Raw genomic sequence first — 17,130 nt, 5'->3', positions numbered from 1 at the left:
AAGCTGGATGAAAGCTCAAGGCATTAAAGCAGTGCATTGTCTTTTTGTTGCCTTGGGGTTCTTACAACCTCACCAATAATATATCATTTCTAAACCAATATTTAAAAAATAGTTTTATTTTATGTTTTATTTTTATATTTAATATCTTTATTATTCCATATCAAACATCTGTGGGGAGAGAAATTGTGTTTATATACCATCAACCAAGACAACAGGGCTTACCTATGAAAGGTAGATAGCTTAACAGGGATTTTATTAATATGAAAGTTGAGGAGAATTTTAATACCACCAAATTTGTTGAAAATTAAATTTGGGATCTAATACCGCAACTGGGGGTGCACAGTATTGGGGGTTCGATTCCTGCTGCAGCCCTGTGTGTACAGAATTTGCATGTTCTCCCTGTGCAGCGGGGGTTTCCTCCGGGTTCTCCGGTTTCCTCCCCCAGTCCAAAGACATGTATGGTAGGCTGACTGGCATGTCCAAAGTGTCCGCAGTGTATGAATGGGTGTGTGAATATGTATGTGATTGTGCCCTGCGATGGATTGGCACCCCGTCCAGGGTGTCGCCCAACTTGTGCCCCATGCTCCCTGGGATAGGCTTCTAGGTTCCCCGTGACCCTGAAGGATAAGCGCTATAGAAAATGGATAGATCTTTATTATTCCAAATCAAACATCTGTGAGTAGAAAAATTGTGTTTATATACCGTCAACAGAGCCCGCCTATGAAAGTTCGATAACTTAATAGGGATTTTATTAATATGAAAGTTGATGAGAAACTTAATACCACCAAATTTATAAAAAATTTAATTTGGGATATAATACCACAATTTGTCATCTGATTTAATACAGTTCTGAATCCATTTAATTTTAAAGATAGTATTAGAAATTTCAAAGTCAAGGACATTTAAACTACCTTGATGAAATAAATGAAATAATATACCTCTATTTAAGTAATGTGGCCTATTTTTTCCAAATACAATTATAATTTATTGCCGTAATATATAGTACGTTGGCCAAAGAAATGGACTTTGAGAAAAGTGTTGCATGACTGATGGATCTCTGGACCAATCAGCTGTGCGAGACCAGGACCGCCTCCACCGTGCAGCCAATCATGTGCGAGAAACCCGTCAAAGAGGGTTTTGTCGGTAGTAAAGTTTCCTGTTTGGATTTTTTTTTTTGGCGCAATGGCGGAGCACATAGAGGGAGAAAGCGCCACGGCTAGTGATAGCAGGTGAGATCAGCTTGTAATTAAAGATGATACTCAATAATGTCGACTATTTCTTTATGCGACTCCGTGCTAGAACAACGAGCAGACTAAAAGTTAAACAGCGAGGTAACTGTCTTGCAGGTTAGCTACCAGGCTAATCTTCTCAAACCAAGTCAAATTAATCGCACCATTCACTCAGTTTTTATTTGTTCGTTTATTTTTTGTTGTTGTGGTGCACTTGAACTCCAACAAATTATTAAAACCGAATGCCTAGCTTGATAATGTTTATTTATGTATTGGAGTTGGTAATCATTGTGGCGTAACAGGGATGCGTTGTGTTTTACAATTGCTAACTTTTTGTTAGCTACCAGAAATAATTATTCCTGTTGGATATAAAAACTGACGTGTAGCTAAATAATTTACAGCAACCCCAGAAAACTTTTCCTCCCATGCAGTTATCTTTATTTTTTGCTTCCTGTAAGGTAGTTCCGTGAAGTTGGCTAAATGGCTTTCTCTGCTAGCTAGCATTAACCTGTGCTTGCGAATGACGTCACGTCGCGCTGCATTATGGGAACATTCCGCCATTTTTGAAGGTTCAATGCTTTGTTCACGCTGCTGGAGATGAATGATATTGCTGGATTGTTGTGATTTTATTTATTTTACTGTGTGTAAAACAAAATTAAATAAAATAAATAATAAACACTCAGTAGAGAATGCTGTTGTACTTCAGGAGACAGTTCTGAGGAAGTCTGCAAAGTTAGGGCTGTGGATTTCTAATGAGCACTAACAAAAACAAATAAACATGGCCGCTTTCAGCAGATTTTTGACAGTGTTAAAGCCTCTGGCATACTTCGTTGTTGTTTTTTTTACGCTTGCGTATGCGCACGGTCGTACGCATAGCCTTTCAAAGTGTACTCCATTTGACGTGTACGCGTACGTAGGCGCTCGACGCATGCGCATTACGACAACTTTCAATACCGTTCCTGGCCTGCAAGAGTCAGTACAGAGCATTAAAGCAGGTCGACAACGAAGATGAATCACAACACCACGAAGAACAATGCTTAGGCAATGTCCCTCCCCACTTATCACCCGTTTATAAACTATTATACTCTTTAAGTCTCGAATTAAACAAACGCGGGTACTTTCTAACCCGCACTCGTTTCTGTCTCTTCCGGTTTTCTTTGACTACCTTGAGAATCAATTTCCTTGCGTTATAGCTCCACCAACTCGGGATGCGAGAGAAAGATGCAGGAAGAGAGGATTTGAAGCAAGTCGAATGGAATACACCTCTGTATCCTCGCTTCTAGCTCCCCTGGAAGCTTCCTTCCCTCCTTGTTCCTTGCCGTGTGATTAGAGAACTGATGTGTCATTTATGATGATTGACGTCGATCAATTTCTGGGTCACGGGCTGGAGGATGGCGGAGCGAGGAAACGAGGAAGCATCCATTTGAGTATCGAGAAGCACTCATGGTGTGGATTTTAGTGTGCGTTAAGGGCACTGAGCTTTGGCGTTTTTAAGACCTGGTACAGTCTTGCGCGTGCGCTTCCTGTCACATGCATGCGCTCTCAGGTGGCCAAGACCGCAAGTGTGGGTATTTGGACAGACCCATCATAGAGTGCAACAGAAATTACGTATTTTTCTAGGCCAACCCAGACGTTAGCATCACCTTGGTTCCCTCGATAATCTCCCCGACAACCTCCGTAGTCCCGTTCAGTCTTTTTCAAAACGTGTAAAAGCTTTTAAAAAAAAAAGAATAAATAAAAATTTATTACAGAGTCTACGTTCATGAATTAAGTTCTCCATTATCTCTTCTTTCAGAATGGCCCTGCAGCAAGCTTTACGTTTTCCCAGCCCAGCGCCCCCTCCCAGCACAGTCATGCGAGGTCCACCACCGCTTCTACGGCCTCCACCTCCTCCGTTTGGCATGATGAGGGGTCCTCCACCACCCCCCAGACCTCCTTTTGGACGTCCGCCTTTTGATCCCAGTATGTCAGCGATTCCCCCACCTGGTGCCATGCCTCCACCGATTGCACCGCCTCATCTACAGGTACCGTTTGCTCAGCAGGTCCCCAATACAATACACTTTCACTGAACGGTAACGTGTTTACTAGTGCTTATTCCAAAATACTCTTACACAAGTCGTACAAAGATGTGAACTTGTAATGTAACCGTATTAATTTATTTATTTATGGATATCCAGAGGCCCCCCTTTCTGCCTCCACCCATGGGGAGCATGCCCCCTCCTCCTGGCATGATTTTCCCTCCTGGAATGCACCCGGTACCAGCCGCTGGGGGTGCTGGTGGCACATCAAGTGAGGAGATCTGGGTGGAGAACACCACTCCAGAGGGAAAGGTACTGACATCACTGGATATTATCTTTTTATTTACTTTAACACAACCTTGGTTATAACATGGAGGCCATTTCATAATCAGGTTCAGCATTTCTCTGTTTCTCTGAGGTGTGGAATGTAATTATTGGCACTGGTATGAAATTTATTATTTTATTTTTTTTACTTTAATGTTGGTGGTCTTTTAGGTTACAGACTACCGGTCAAAAGTTTGTGGACGCTCGACTGAAATGTTTCTCGTGATCTTAAAAGCCTTTTGATCTGAACGTGTGTGATTAAATGTTTGAAATCGGTGTTGCAGATTAAAAATATAATCGTGCCGACGTATTCATTTCTTTCATTAGAAAACTAACATTTTATTTACAAAAATTTTTTTTTTTTTTTTTTAAAGGACGACTCGGAGCGAAATATTTCGAAAAAGCAGCCGATAAGTGTCCTGTGTAGGTGGGAACTCCTTTAATACTGTTTAAAAAGCATCTCACGGAAATTCCTCAAGAAATCGGTCGAGAAAATGCCAATAATACATTTCTGGTAATTCTAGGCCAAAAGGGCGTCTACTTTGAAGATGCTAAAACACTAAATTATTTTGATTTTTATTATCGCAACATAATTCCCATAGTTCCATTTGTGTTACTCCAGAGTTTTGATAGCTTTATTATTATTATATTTTTTTATTATTATTATTCTAAAATGTGGAAAAATAAAGATTGAGTGTGTCTAAACTTTTGAGTGGTGGTGTATGTATTTGAGTGCTGCTTCTTATTGGTTGGTTGTGATCAGCTACTTGCTAATTAGTGGTCAACAGTCTGTCGTTTTTTGTAAGAGCGGCTCACTCCCCTCAGTCACTGTAAAACCTGCCATGCATACCGTAGACCCGCGGTCACCAACTCTCTTCCTTGAGATCTACCTTCCTGCAGGTTTCATCTCCAACCAAAATCGAACACGCCAGTTGTAGTTGATCAAGAACTTCTTAAGGTGGTGTTTAGATGGTCAGGTGGGCAGCTTTATGGTTGGAGCTCAAGTCTTCACGAAGGTAGATCTCCAGGAACAGTGTTGTTGACGACTGCCTTAGACCACATACTTTATTTCTTCTTCCCCAGGTCTACTACTACAACGCTAGAACCCGTGAGTCAGCCTGGACCAAACCAGAGGGGGTAAAGGTCATTCAGCAGTCAGAGCTTACGTCTATCGTGACTGTCCAAGGAGGAACAACAGGATCTGCGTCCAGCAGCCCTGCCTCTACTACATCCAATACTGTGACTACAGTGACTCCTGTCTCCACCCAGCAGGCTTCCCCCACCCACACACTCGCAGCCAGCCCTGAACGGACCAATAGCCCTTCACCTACTGTTTCCCAGCCCATGGCCAGTGAGTACTGAACACAATGTCATATGAAACCATATTTAGATGGACCAATGCCCAAAACCAAGACGCATCCATGTAAAAATTCCAGCTAGTCCAAGACAAGTCCAAGTCAATACAGAAGACATCCTGAGATCAGACTCCAGTCCTACAGCCCTTGCGCAGATCTTAAAAAATAAAGTCAGTTTTGGCCAAAAGTATGTGGACACCTGACCATCGCACCCACACATGGGTCTTCCCATGAAGTACTTCTGGGTGAATAGACGCACTTCCCCCAGTCATGTTCCAGTATATATTGGAAATCTTTCCCAGCAGAGAGTTATAGCAACAAACAAAGGTGTGACAAAACCAATGTTTTGTTGGCTTTTTATTTTAACGAAACTCCAACAAAGCTGTGCTCATGTAAAATCTTCTGCTCAGTGTTGAGGTAGTTCTCAGAGATACCAGATAATGTCAAAGCTGTATCTGACTTAGTCTCTGAAACATGGGCCCTTTTTATATATGTAGCCAGGAATCAATGCAATACTAACTTGAAAAATGAATCTCGAAGCACTTTTCAGATGCTCACAGAAAGGTCAGTATTGTAGGTACACACACACAACACTTGCTGGAGATTTATGAGCAGTTGGCTCTGACGACACTGATACCTTTATGGACAGCAAATGATGTTTCTTCTGTTAGTTTTGTAGGGTTTCAAGTTTAAGAAAATCATACATTTAATGACTATTTCTGATGAGTGTTTAGTAAAATTGTAGAAAATATCCTATACTAAATCCCTCCATTTTCTTTCATTGTTTTTTCCCTAGTACTATATGACCCCCAAAAGTCATTTGTCAACAGGGCTGGCATCATTATGAAAAAAGGTCAGAATGTGTATACAAATAAATACAAATATAGATTTCTGAAGAAAAAAAAAATTAAATTCTGCATGCTTCATCTTCATAAAACACTGATGCTTTGCTTGAGTTCATCACTTTTAAGGGTTCTCCATTCCTGGAATCTGGTTCTGCTTATATACTGTACGTACCCTTTGATGCAGAAGTGACCTTGTTTTCTTAGCCGTGCACTATGTGACACCAAACTGTTAATGTTTTCTCCAAAGTCCAGCTTCAGAGCCCCAAGGTTAGCCTTTCCAGTTCAGCCGGACACTTTTACTCTTTCAGATCGTCATCATTTTAGATCCTCATAATTCTTAGGTCGGGTACACTTCCCTCTACCTTGTGGCTGGTAGGTCTTCGGGTGTTGCATCAGTGGCTGAAACAATTTTTCTTACAGGTTTTTTTAGGTTTGTCGAAGGTGTCCCAACACTTTTGTCTAGTGTTCTTCAAATCGGTTGAGAGAAACCGTTCTATGATGAATGCCAATGTAATCTTAGGACTTAAAGTTCTGACCGCCACTTTTTTACGAGTACACGAACCGATGAAATGGATGCCCTGGCCCCATTGCACTAGGCAAGATGGTCACTCGAGACAACTGGGCCTCTGTGCTGTTTTCACAGGCTTTGTATACGCACGTAAGATTGCGCAATCCCAAAATCCATGTGACATCAGATCCACAATTGAACAATATTTCTAAGCAGCAGATAATTTTACTTATAGATCTAAATATGTTTGGTTTGGACAGAACGTGTAATCTGAGGTGCTCTTTCAATGTAACGTATTCACTAGTGCAGTAATTTTTTTATTCAATAATGTCTTTTTGTTTACTGCAGCTCCTGCTGTATCTGAGATCCCTCCTGTAGTGTCTACGCCTCCTGTCAGTGTCGGTGTGACTCCAGTTGCTGTGGTCAGCGTTCCAACAGTCACAGCTACAGTTACAGCGGGGCAGACGCTACCGTTACTTCCTCGAAGCCTCCCACCAGGTCTTCCCCATGCTGTCGCCCAGCCTGCTGCTGCAATCCCAGCGTTTCCCCCGGTCATGGTGCCTCCATTTAGAGTGCCTTTACCTGGCATGCACATCCCTCTGCCAGGTATGTCAAAATATCACTCTCAAAAGATGTCTACTGTGTGTGAATTGTTTGCCCGATAATCATATTTTTTTTAATGTCTTCTGACATGTTCGCGGTTTTAGTCGAACGTTAATTAATTGAACCGAGCACAAACACTAGATGGCACCAGAGTGCTATTGCCCATATCACGGCGGTGCGTATTGTAGGACGAGAGTCAGTTAATAAATATTTTCCACATGATGAATATCTTTAGAAGATATGAAATCATCCATATATAATTGTATAAGATCTGTATAACATCTTGTCTGTCTCGCCAAGCCCTACATGGAATCATGGAATAATTACAGTCTTCAGCTGCTTATTACGTTCACACTGATGTATATGTTGTAAATCCGATTTTTAGGTATGTTACCGAGCATGGGCCCTCCTTTAGTACCCATGATGCACCCACAGCTGGCCATCACGGCAGCTCCTGCTGCTTTGGCGGGTGCGCACCCGTTCCTAGAGTGGTCCGAATACAAAACGATGGATGGCAAGACGTACTACTATAATAACCGTACTCAGGAATCTACCTGGGACCAACCTCATGAACTAAAGGAGAAAGGTGTGATGTGTATGTTGTTTTATTTATTTATTTAAAATTCAATCGATCATTGTTTTAACAACCCAGATAGAGTAGACTGGGTAGAAACTAGCAACAGACAAGACGGCATGACATTTTCTTCTGTTTTCGGATCTGTCTGATCATCTAGATAAGGGTAGAGACGAAGCTAAAGATGACCAGTCTGCTGACGACTCTGATGCTATGGATATCGGTGATGTAGAACTGAAAGCCGAAGCCTCCATTCTGGCCAAAGAGGTTAAAAATGCGGTTCTTGTTTACGTTATTAGACTTGTGGAAATGAATCAGGCTTCAAAGCCTTTTATTCTGGTCTTTCAGGCACCAAAGGAGGAAGAAATGACAGAAGAAGAAAAAGCAGCTCAGAAGGCTAAACCTGTGGCTACCAACCCTATCCCTGGAACTCCCTGGTAAGCTTTTATGAGGTTTGGGGGGGGGGGGGGTCAGAAGGTCATGGAGTTCCCAGCACTATTCCATCAACTATAATCGTTATAGATTATTGCGGATTAGTTTGGGTTATATATATTCCCCCCCTTTCAAACTATTTTTATTTTGTAGGTGTGTGGTGTGGACCGGTGATGACCGTGTGTTCTTCTACAACCCCACTACACGACACTCCATGTGGGATCGACCAGACGAGTTGATCGGTCGGGTGGACGTGGATAAATACATCCAAGAACCTCCGCACAAGAAGACTTTAGACGACTCGAGGAAAACGGGTAAACGCTCTCGTAATTTAAACAAGATCATAACCGCCAAGGGTGAGATTCGGACAAAATGAAGTAGTGCACCCGTTTTTGTTTTAGCCACGAGCATCGCCAAAGAGGACCCTGAAGCCAGCACAGAAGAAACACAAGATGAGCCTTCTAAGGCTAAGAAGAGGAAGTAAGTACCAGTCCTCTTTCCTATAGAGACAGCAGGGGGACCCGTTAAACAATACTGAAGGACACCTAGCTTCTGCTACGTGTTGAACTAAGAGCATGAAGAATAAACCTAGTTTACTCATTTGAAAAGGATTCTGAACGTACATGTATCCATCATAAACTTATTGTTAATTGGACCTTTATTGGACATTTAACGGCTTTTTTTTGTCGAAATGAACCCAATGCTGATCTATTTTAACTTTTCATAATCTTTACTCGGGTCTGTAATGAGTGGTGACGTCGTATTGTCCAGATTTACCAAGTCAAATCAGTCACTGTTTCCCATCAGTGCCCTTCAAGCCTGCTTCTCCCTGACCCCAAACAGTGGTCGTGTTGCACTGGGGACTATTTTTCAGGGAACGCTTCTAAGCTCTGGCGATGCCAACGTGGGCCTCCAAGGTAACCCACCTTGCTTGACCTCTCTCTAGCCTGCATTAGGAAAAACCCCAGTGACGCAATCGAAACGCCCTGAATTTGAAACCTGATTTTTCTACTTCTTGTTTTGAATAATAGGAATTCAGAAGTAACAGTAAGGGAGGGAACAAAAATTAGGCCTGATTGTTGTCCTGGTCAAGACCATACAGACTTTTTTTTCCAAATGATAAAGGAATGGTCAATGGATGAGAGAAAAAAAAAAAAAAAAAAGAATCGTAATCAGTCTATGTATCACGTATTTACCAGCCATTCTTCCCTGATTACTTCTCACGTTGCGGTCCCCTCCCCCCCAGGAAAGAGGAGGTGAAAGAAAGCGATGCTGAGAAAGAGGCGGCCGTGGAGGCCGAGCTGAAGGCAGCTCGCGATCGGGCGGTTGTACCCCTGGAGGCCCGCCTCAATCAGTTCAAGGACATGCTGCTGGAGAGAGGGGTAAAACACTTCAACGCAATACTCTAACCAGCTCTGTAATGTTAGACACATAAATCTGAATGGAAACCCACCAAGGTACAATCTTCAGTTTGTTCTCCTTCCTGTCCTCTTTCTTCATATTTCTCATGTTGGTGTTTTTTGTCCCCTCTATTGCTTCTACTTCTGTTATTTGAGTTAAGTGTATTGATTTGATTTGTTCAAGACAGTTTATATATATTTGCATTTGCTAAAGCTCTTCTTTGTCAGTTGTAATTGAAACGGATACGAACTAGGGATGCATCAATACGCACGTGCCGGGCCGATATTTAAAAAGTAGCGCACGAATACGTAAATAGAAAGAGTAAACCGATCTTACGGATCAGAATATTCTGAAAGATTTGTAATGAAAATACAGGTAGGTGACAAATAAAAGGAAAAACGCGAATAAACAAGCGGAGAAACGGCGTCACGAGCGAACGTGTCCAGACAAGTTTGCTTTGCATGATCACATCCTACTACGCTCTGGGGGCAGTCTCTCAGCGATCCTACACTGTATTCTCGACAAGTAGGTGAGTACATATGTAGCGTACACGGCGACCTGAAAGCCTCCCCCGAACTGAAAGGGTCTGATGGCTGTGTTATGCCATGTGGGGGCATGTTTTGGGTCCAATTTCGAGGGAAGAGTCACTGCATATCAGTACAGAGTTATTCTGATTGATCTCCTTTTCTCCTGATGGGTGGTGGTCTCTTCTAGGATGACCGTGTTCCCATCCACAGGGGTATGAGCTCTCGCTCTCACTGAATGGTTTGGATATGATGAAAAGGATGCGTATCGTACGTTACGGCCTCTTGGGGCTGAGTTTTATTTTTCCTTCGATTTGTTGCCTGCCTGTATGTCATCTTCTTAAACTGCTGCAGGTTTCAACACTTGCATTTTTAAATCTCTGGATATCATGGTATTTAATTATCGGACAAATCCAAACGTTAAATTTGGCGAATGACTGCCTGCGAGAATATCGGCACCGGCGTTATTGTGCAGCCCTGACTTTAATGTTTACGTGGAATAAATTCTGTCCCTCTCAAACTGATTTTGTAACGTAGTTTGGTGGTCATGTTTATGGTATACTGATTAAGCATTTCTTATTTTCCATGCAGTGTATCTGAAAATCATAAACGAGTTCGAATATACAGTGCGTACAGAATGTATTTACCCCCTCTAGTGATTTATTTCTCTTTTTTGCTGTATTGCAACATCAAATTTAAGCCTTTGTCATTTTATTTATGTATTTATTTATTTATTTATTTATGCCCAGTGCTTTGACTCTGTGTCCTATTAGGACATAAATATTCACCCTAGAGTCACACGTATATACAGCTGACTGGAACAAGAATAGGTTTTCACCAATTTACTTTTATTTGGCTTCATCCAGCAAGCAACAGTTTCTCCTGCTGAAAAGCAGTAATCACTAGCGGGTGAATACTTTCTGGTGTGGGACTGTGTTTGGATTATGACAAGTTTTGAATCAAATACCTTATGCATAATATGTAATAGTATAAAATCCTGATATTTTATTGTTTTTTTTGATTAACAGTGCCATGTGATTACTAAAAATGTAAACGATCGATGTTTTCAGCACCGATTTCATGCCTTTTGAAGAAGGTGACCGTAGTGTAAAGCTGAATGATTACGTTGAACAAGTAGACTAGTGCACGTGTACCATGTCTGTGTGATGAAAGAACATAAGAAAGGGAAGAAAGGATGCAGGACCCACATGGGCAACCTCTTCAACTTGGCTAGTTATACTGCAGTTTAGTTTTTAAACAGTAAACACTGCTTTAATCTTTTCTGTGTGTACCCGTTGTACAATCGGTTCCCGTTGTACATTTTCCTAACGAACGTTAGCGTATTAGAGGATAAATAAAATACACAGACGAGGGACCAAACGGACCATCTGGAGCGTTATGGTTCTTTACACTTGACTTTATTTTCCGCCCGATGTTAACTTTTCTTAACCTGTAATCACATTCTATACCGACAGGTTTCAGCCTTTTCCACATGGGACAAAGAGTTGCACAAGATAGTGTTCGATCCACGCTATTTACTTCTCAATCCCAAAGAGAGGAAGCAGGTCATGAATACTTTTTTTTTTTTAACCTCCTATTAAAAGCAGAATTTGATTTAAAAGGTGCCTGTTTTCTTTCGAGCTTTATAGTCCGATATAATTCAGCTGCTGTTTTGTTAAATAGGAATTCCCGGTTTTGTATCTACAGGTGTTCGATCAGTTTGTGAAGACTCGGGCGGAAGAGGAGAGAAAAGAGAAGAAAAACAAGCTCATGCAAGCGAAAGAAGATTTCAGGAAGATGATGGAGGATGCCCGACTTAACGTTCGGTGTGTTGGAGGGTGTTGCTTTTGTGAGCTTGTGAAGCCTGGTCTGCGTGCCAGGGTCATTTTAATTTCACCACTTATCCCTAATCCTGTTGGTTAAAAAAAGTGCCCCTGTGATTTTTATTCATAGTTTTCCCCAGATAGTGACCCATTTGCGTTTACTAAAATCTTTTTTTTTTTTGTGCAAATTTTATTATATCATGTAGGACTACATTCAGCGAGTTCGCGTCTAAACATGCGAAGGATCCTCGTTTCAAGGCCATCGATAAGATGAAGGACCGAGAGGCCATGTTCACAGAGTTCATGACGGCCTTTAGGAAGAGAGAGAAGGAAGACTCCAAAAACAAAGGAGATAAGGTAAGTCGTACTAGGATTTAAAGCGTAGGTTGACGACGACGACGACGTTCACGTAAAGGATTGTTCGGGTATACTGTTAATGAGTGTACAGCAGGTACATATATCTTTTTTTAAAAACGGTAACTGAAGTTCGATGTATTTGTGACGATGTTTTACAGATTTCAGACCGTGACACAATCACCGGACTCGATTAGATTAAACGCGTCTATTGTTAGATAATACTTTATTAATCCTCGAGATGGAGAAATTAGGGGTATGGATATATTAGGGATATAATATGGAGTTTTGACGTCAGTATTTGGTCCTTGATTTAAATCCTTCCTCTGTGTTTTTGAAGGTGAAGCAGGACTTTTTTGACTTGCTGTCGGACCACCACGTGGACATTCAGCAGCGCTGGAGCAAAGTCAAGGACAAGCTGGAGACCGATCAGCGCTACAAGGCTGTAGAGAGCTCTGCAGCTCGAGAGGAGCTCTACAGACAGTATGTGGAAAAGCAAGCGAAGGTATGGGACCTCGTTTTTCGTTCATGTTCGATGGATTTATACATATTCGGGGTGTACACGACAGTCAGATTTGATACGATGGCACGTAATGCACCATAATAACCAAATAATAAAACAAGGAGTCGGCTCATTATAATAATCCGGCCCACCACTCACCGGCCTCCAGGAGTCGTAACTTACTGGGAAGCTCCCATACACCACACCTTAAATGCTCGTATGCTAGCGTGTTTGTTTATGGAAGACTGCATGCTTAGAGAATTGCTTGTTCTGTTTGTTTTATTACATTTTTTTTTAACTCCTCTTATAATTTGAGATTAAAGTGGAAGTTATTTTTTCAGATCCAGGAGCGCAGGCTTGTTTTATGGTTAAATATTTTATACCTCATGCAATATAAGTGGTATTTTATAACGAATAGCTGATTATGCAGCCTGTTGAATGTATTGTTTGAGACAGTATTAAGTCGAGAGCCTCATCTTGAACGAAACGATGCGATACTCCAATAATATACAGTTGTGCCCAAAAGTTTGCATACCCCTTGCAGAATCTTCTAAATCTTAATACTGTTAACAAAATAAGACGGATCATAAAAATCCCATGTCTCTTTTTTTTATTATTTAATTCTGTCCACGAATAAGCTTTTTCACATAACAGATGTTTAGATCTAGAGCACAAGACAAGATAATAGCTGAATTTATACGAATTACCCTGTTCAAAAGTTTACACACCCTTGATTCTTAATACTGCGTGTCGTTACCTGGATGATCCAAGACTGTTTTTATGTTTTGTGATAGTTGTTCATGAGTCCCTTGTTTGTCCTGCCCACTGTTCTTCAGAAAAATCCTCCAGGTCCTGCACATACTCGACTTTTTTTGGCATATTCTGCATATTTGAGCAATTTCCAACAGCGGCTATAGGATGTCGAAATCCATCTTTTCACACTGAGGGCAACTGAGGGACTCGTACACGACTATTACAAAATGTGCAAACGTTCACTGATGCTCAAGAAGGTAACATCATACATTAAGAGCCAGGGGGGTGTAAACTTTTGAACAGGATGATCAGTGTAAATTGTGAGTATTTTGTGTTCTGGGAGACATGTAAATATTTTATTTAGCGTCTGAAGGGCGGTACTAAATGGGGGGGGGAATCTTTAAACAAAATAACAATTTACTCTTGATCATCCTGTTCAAAAGTTTACACCCCCTTGGCTCTTAATGTATCGTGTTACCTTCTCAAGGATCAGTGAACGTTTGCACCTTTTGAAATAGTCGTGTACGAGTCGGTCAGTTGTCCTCAGTGTGAAAAGATGGATTTCGACATCATATAGCTGCTGTTGGAAAGTTTTGATGACATTATTATTATTATTATTAATCTAAAATGTGTGTTTAATCTAAATGAGTGTGTTTTAAACATTTGACTGTGTGTGTGTGTGTGTGTGTGTGTGTGTGTGACTGGCTCCATTCTTGCCCTTCTACAGAGTGTGGATGCTGAGAAGGAGAAGGAAATGGAACGCCAGGCTCGTATCGAGGCAAGTCTGCGTGAGCGAGAGCGCGAAGTGCAAAAAGCCCGGTCTGAGCAAACCAAGGAGATCGACCGAGAGAGAGAGCAGCACAAGCGTGAGGAAGCTATCCAAAGCTTCAAAGCTTTGATGTCTGACATGGTCAGTACACTCATGTGCATGCGTTATGATGAATAATAGCGGCGGCTTTGTTTATATATCGCCTTTAAGGCGGCCCGATTGCAGCATAACGTGAAGTGCATTGCAAAACATAGCAGATGAGAGGGAAAACCCACGAAATGGTGTAATATTGTTGGCTGGGTACAGAATTACAGGGTGTCGAATTCCAAATAATTGAAGCATAAAGAAAAGCACTTTTTCTTGTGTTTTACTCTTCATACGAGAACTACTCCAACTGTTGGAGTTGGTTAATTTAGTCTCTGCATTTCGTACCACAGAACCCGCTGTACCCGTATGTACCTGCTTCTCTTTCTCAGCACCTCCCATCGTGTTCATTCTGACCGTGTACCTATGCTCTCGTGAATAGGTGAAGTCCACCGACGTCTCCTGGTCAGATACAAGGCGCATCCTGCGCAAAGATCATCGCTGGGAATCTGCTGCCCTGTTGGAGCGCCACGAGAAGGAGAAGTTGTTTGAGGAGCACGTGGAAGTTCTCACTAAAAGAAAAAAAGAGCAGTTCAGGCAACTGTTGGATGAGACGACCATGGTGAGGGGCGTGCTGCTACTGCTCGTAGCGTCAACAGCCTTTAACAGAATAACACACACGTGTTTGTTGGAAAAATGTTTCTTTATTATAGAAGTTGTTTTTGTAATATACACTCTCGGTCAAAAGTTTGTGGACACTCGTCTGAAATGTTTCTCATGATCTTTTAAAAACCTTTTGATCAAAGGTATGTGATTAAATGTTTGAAATCGGTGTCGTAGACAAAAATATAATTGTGCCGACGTATTCGGTTCTTTATATATCTTTTTGTAAACGGACGACTCGGAGCGAAATATTCCGAAAAGCAGCCGATAAGTGTCCAGCGTAGGCGGGAACTCCTTTAATACTGTTTAAAAAGGATCTCGGGGAAATTCCTCAAGAAATCGGGCGAGAAAACGCCAAGAATACATTTCTGGAAATTCTAGGCGAATAGGCAGTCCACTTTGAAGATGCGAAAATACTAAATTATTTTTATTTATTTTTTTTATCATGACATAATTCCCATAGTTCCATTTGTGTTACTCCAGAGTTTTGATAAGTTTAACAATTATTCTAAAATCGCCTTATGTATTTTCATCTTCTCCGGTGTTTTACTTACTGAATGCACATTGATTTTGCCTGAAGGTGGCGCTCATGTTCTGACTGGTGAATATAGGTGTCGGTGATACTGATTTTTCTATTTTCCTCATGTTGCAGATCACACTGACCACCACATGGAAGGAGGTAAAGAAGGTCATTAAAGACGATCCACGGTGCATCAAGTTCTCCAGCAGTGATCGAGTGAGTGATCCTGGCGCATTAGCGTCGTGTAAGAGAGAGCTTCGTATGGAAGAGAAAAAAAGCGCAACGTTAAGCTCATTTCATTTTGCTTTACCCAATAGAAAAGACAGAGGGAGTTTGAAGACTACATAAAAGACAAATACATCACAGCCAAAGCTGACTTCAGAACGCTTCTAAAAGAGACAAAGTTCATTACATATAGGTAATGTACATTTTTATTGGTATTCTCCATTTTTAACAAACATAACTTGCTCGTAGAAGTCCGGCCATCTGGGAAACCCCCCAACGACGCGAGAATTTCCTCAACGTCTCACGTTTGATTCCCAACCTGTAGTACAGTTCTAGGATTATTAAAGTCTAGTTAGCCCCAAAAGTGAAAAGGGAGAAAATTGCATTTCCCCTTTTCCTTCCGAATCGTCCTGCAGGAGCTTTTGTAAGTATTTTTTTTTGATGATATCTGATTTACAAACTGAACTGATTTGTTCTTGTGTCCGTTTCACTACGGCCTGTAGTTTTCCAACAGCTTGATCAGTGACCTCTTCAGATGCACCCTCTTTTTTTTTTTTTTTTAACTGCTGCGTTTGTTGTCGTATCTTATAGTTGTGACACAGTTTTTCTGCTGTGTTCTAACGGATTTCACAGTGCTCCTAAGAAGTTTCGAAGCTTCGCCAATGTTGTTATACTTTCTGGCGGTATTCTATCTTCTAGGCAGAAAAAAAACCCCATTGATTTTTCATTTTCGGCTGTTTGCTAGAATTCAGCCGCAGTGACCTCTGCTGGGCTTTCCCAGACAACCAGGCATTTTATTTTTTATTATTTTAAAGCCTATTATTGTGTGGAATTAATTCTAAAACATCAAGGGTTTTTTTTTTCCCCCCACAACTGTGAAGAAAGAAAAAGAAAAATCCTAAACGATAACGAACTATTCACTCCCTTTGTACTTTCTCGCTCAGGTCCAGAAGATTGATCCAGGAGTCGGACCAGCACTTGAAGGACATCGAGAAGATCCTCCAGAATGACAAACGTTATCTGGTCCTCGACTGTGTCCCCGAGGAGCGCCGAAAGCTCACCATGTTCTATATAGAGGATCTGGACCGTCGAGGACCCCCACCTCCCCCGACGGCGTCGGAGCCGACCAGACGCTCTACCAAGTGATTTTTTAAAAAAAAATCCCGACATCCGAGCACTGAACAGTCGGAATTTATCCTGCACTGAGCACAGTGATTACACAGAACATGCGTGTATTTAATCAAACCATGTACATCTACTGGCTGCTGGGGGGGGCGGGGGGGGTATTGACTAGAACAGGTTTAAATATTCGCGTTAATCCGTGATCTTTGGCTGTTTTGTAGACGCTGCCACGATTGGTACAGCAGCCCCGTCTCTTCACGACCCAGAATACGTATTTTTAGCCAGGTGCTGCTAAAACAGCAGGGGACGGAAGTGTGTAAGCCAGTGCAGTGTTCATTTTCATTAATTATGTACCACTCTGTAAATGGTGCAGATGTTTCATGTTTCTTAAAGTGGAATGCTTATGACATGTTGCTGTTTCTGTAAGCGGTGACTGGAAATAAACGCAGCCTCAGGCTTTTTCATTTTTTTTTTTCTTCTTTTTAAAAAAAAAAATACATAC

The 17,130-nt window shown here is 41.5% G+C and overlaps 1 protein-coding gene across 2 annotated transcripts; it reads left to right on the top strand.

Moving 5' to 3' along the window:
• The first annotated feature begins 1,145 nt into the window (after positions 1-1,145).
• Positions 1,146-17,097, top strand: tcerg1b (transcription elongation regulator 1b (CA150)). Of its 2 annotated transcripts, XM_053648465.1 has the most exons (21): positions 1,146-1,229; positions 3,025-3,253; positions 3,407-3,559; positions 4,655-4,922; positions 5,723-5,779; positions 6,628-6,885; positions 7,268-7,477; positions 7,617-7,723; positions 7,805-7,893; positions 8,042-8,202; positions 8,290-8,368; positions 9,135-9,270; positions 11,289-11,378; positions 11,521-11,639; positions 11,843-11,993; positions 12,331-12,495; positions 13,973-14,155; positions 14,541-14,720; positions 15,414-15,497; positions 15,599-15,699; positions 16,451-17,097. In XM_053648465.1, exons 1-21 carry the CDS (start codon positions 1,183-1,185, stop codon positions 16,650-16,652), a joined length of 3,069 nt encoding a protein of 1,022 aa, XP_053504440.1. In that variant the 5' UTR covers positions 1,146-1,182; the 3' UTR covers positions 16,653-17,097. The 2 variants fall into 2 exon arrangements, with proteins under 2 accessions (XP_053504440.1, XP_053504441.1); XM_053648466.1 differs by lacking the exon at positions 5,723-5,779 and having other exon boundaries at positions 7,268-7,468.
• Positions 17,098-17,130: the final 33 nt, after the last annotated feature.

The sequence above is a fragment of the Ictalurus furcatus genome, chromosome 18 (genome assembly GCF_023375685.1).
Source record: "Ictalurus furcatus strain D&B chromosome 18, Billie_1.0, whole genome shotgun sequence".
Lineage (NCBI taxonomy): Eukaryota > Metazoa > Chordata > Actinopteri > Siluriformes > Ictaluridae > Ictalurus > Ictalurus furcatus.
The sequence above is the reverse complement of the archived record's forward strand: the minus strand, read 5'-3'. Positions and strand labels throughout refer to the sequence as shown.

Coding starts and splice junctions, on each gene's coding strand:
- tcerg1b (XM_053648465.1), top strand. CDS start 1,183: ATGGCGGAGCACATAGAGGGAGAAAGCGCCACGGCTAGTGATAGCAG. Junction 9,271..11,288: donor ACATGCTGCTGGAGAGAGGG/GTAAAACACTTC, acceptor CTATACCGACAG/GTTTCAGCCTTTTCCACATG. Junction 11,379..11,520: donor ATCCCAAAGAGAGGAAGCAG/GTCATGAATACT, acceptor TTGTATCTACAG/GTGTTCGATCAGTTTGTGAA.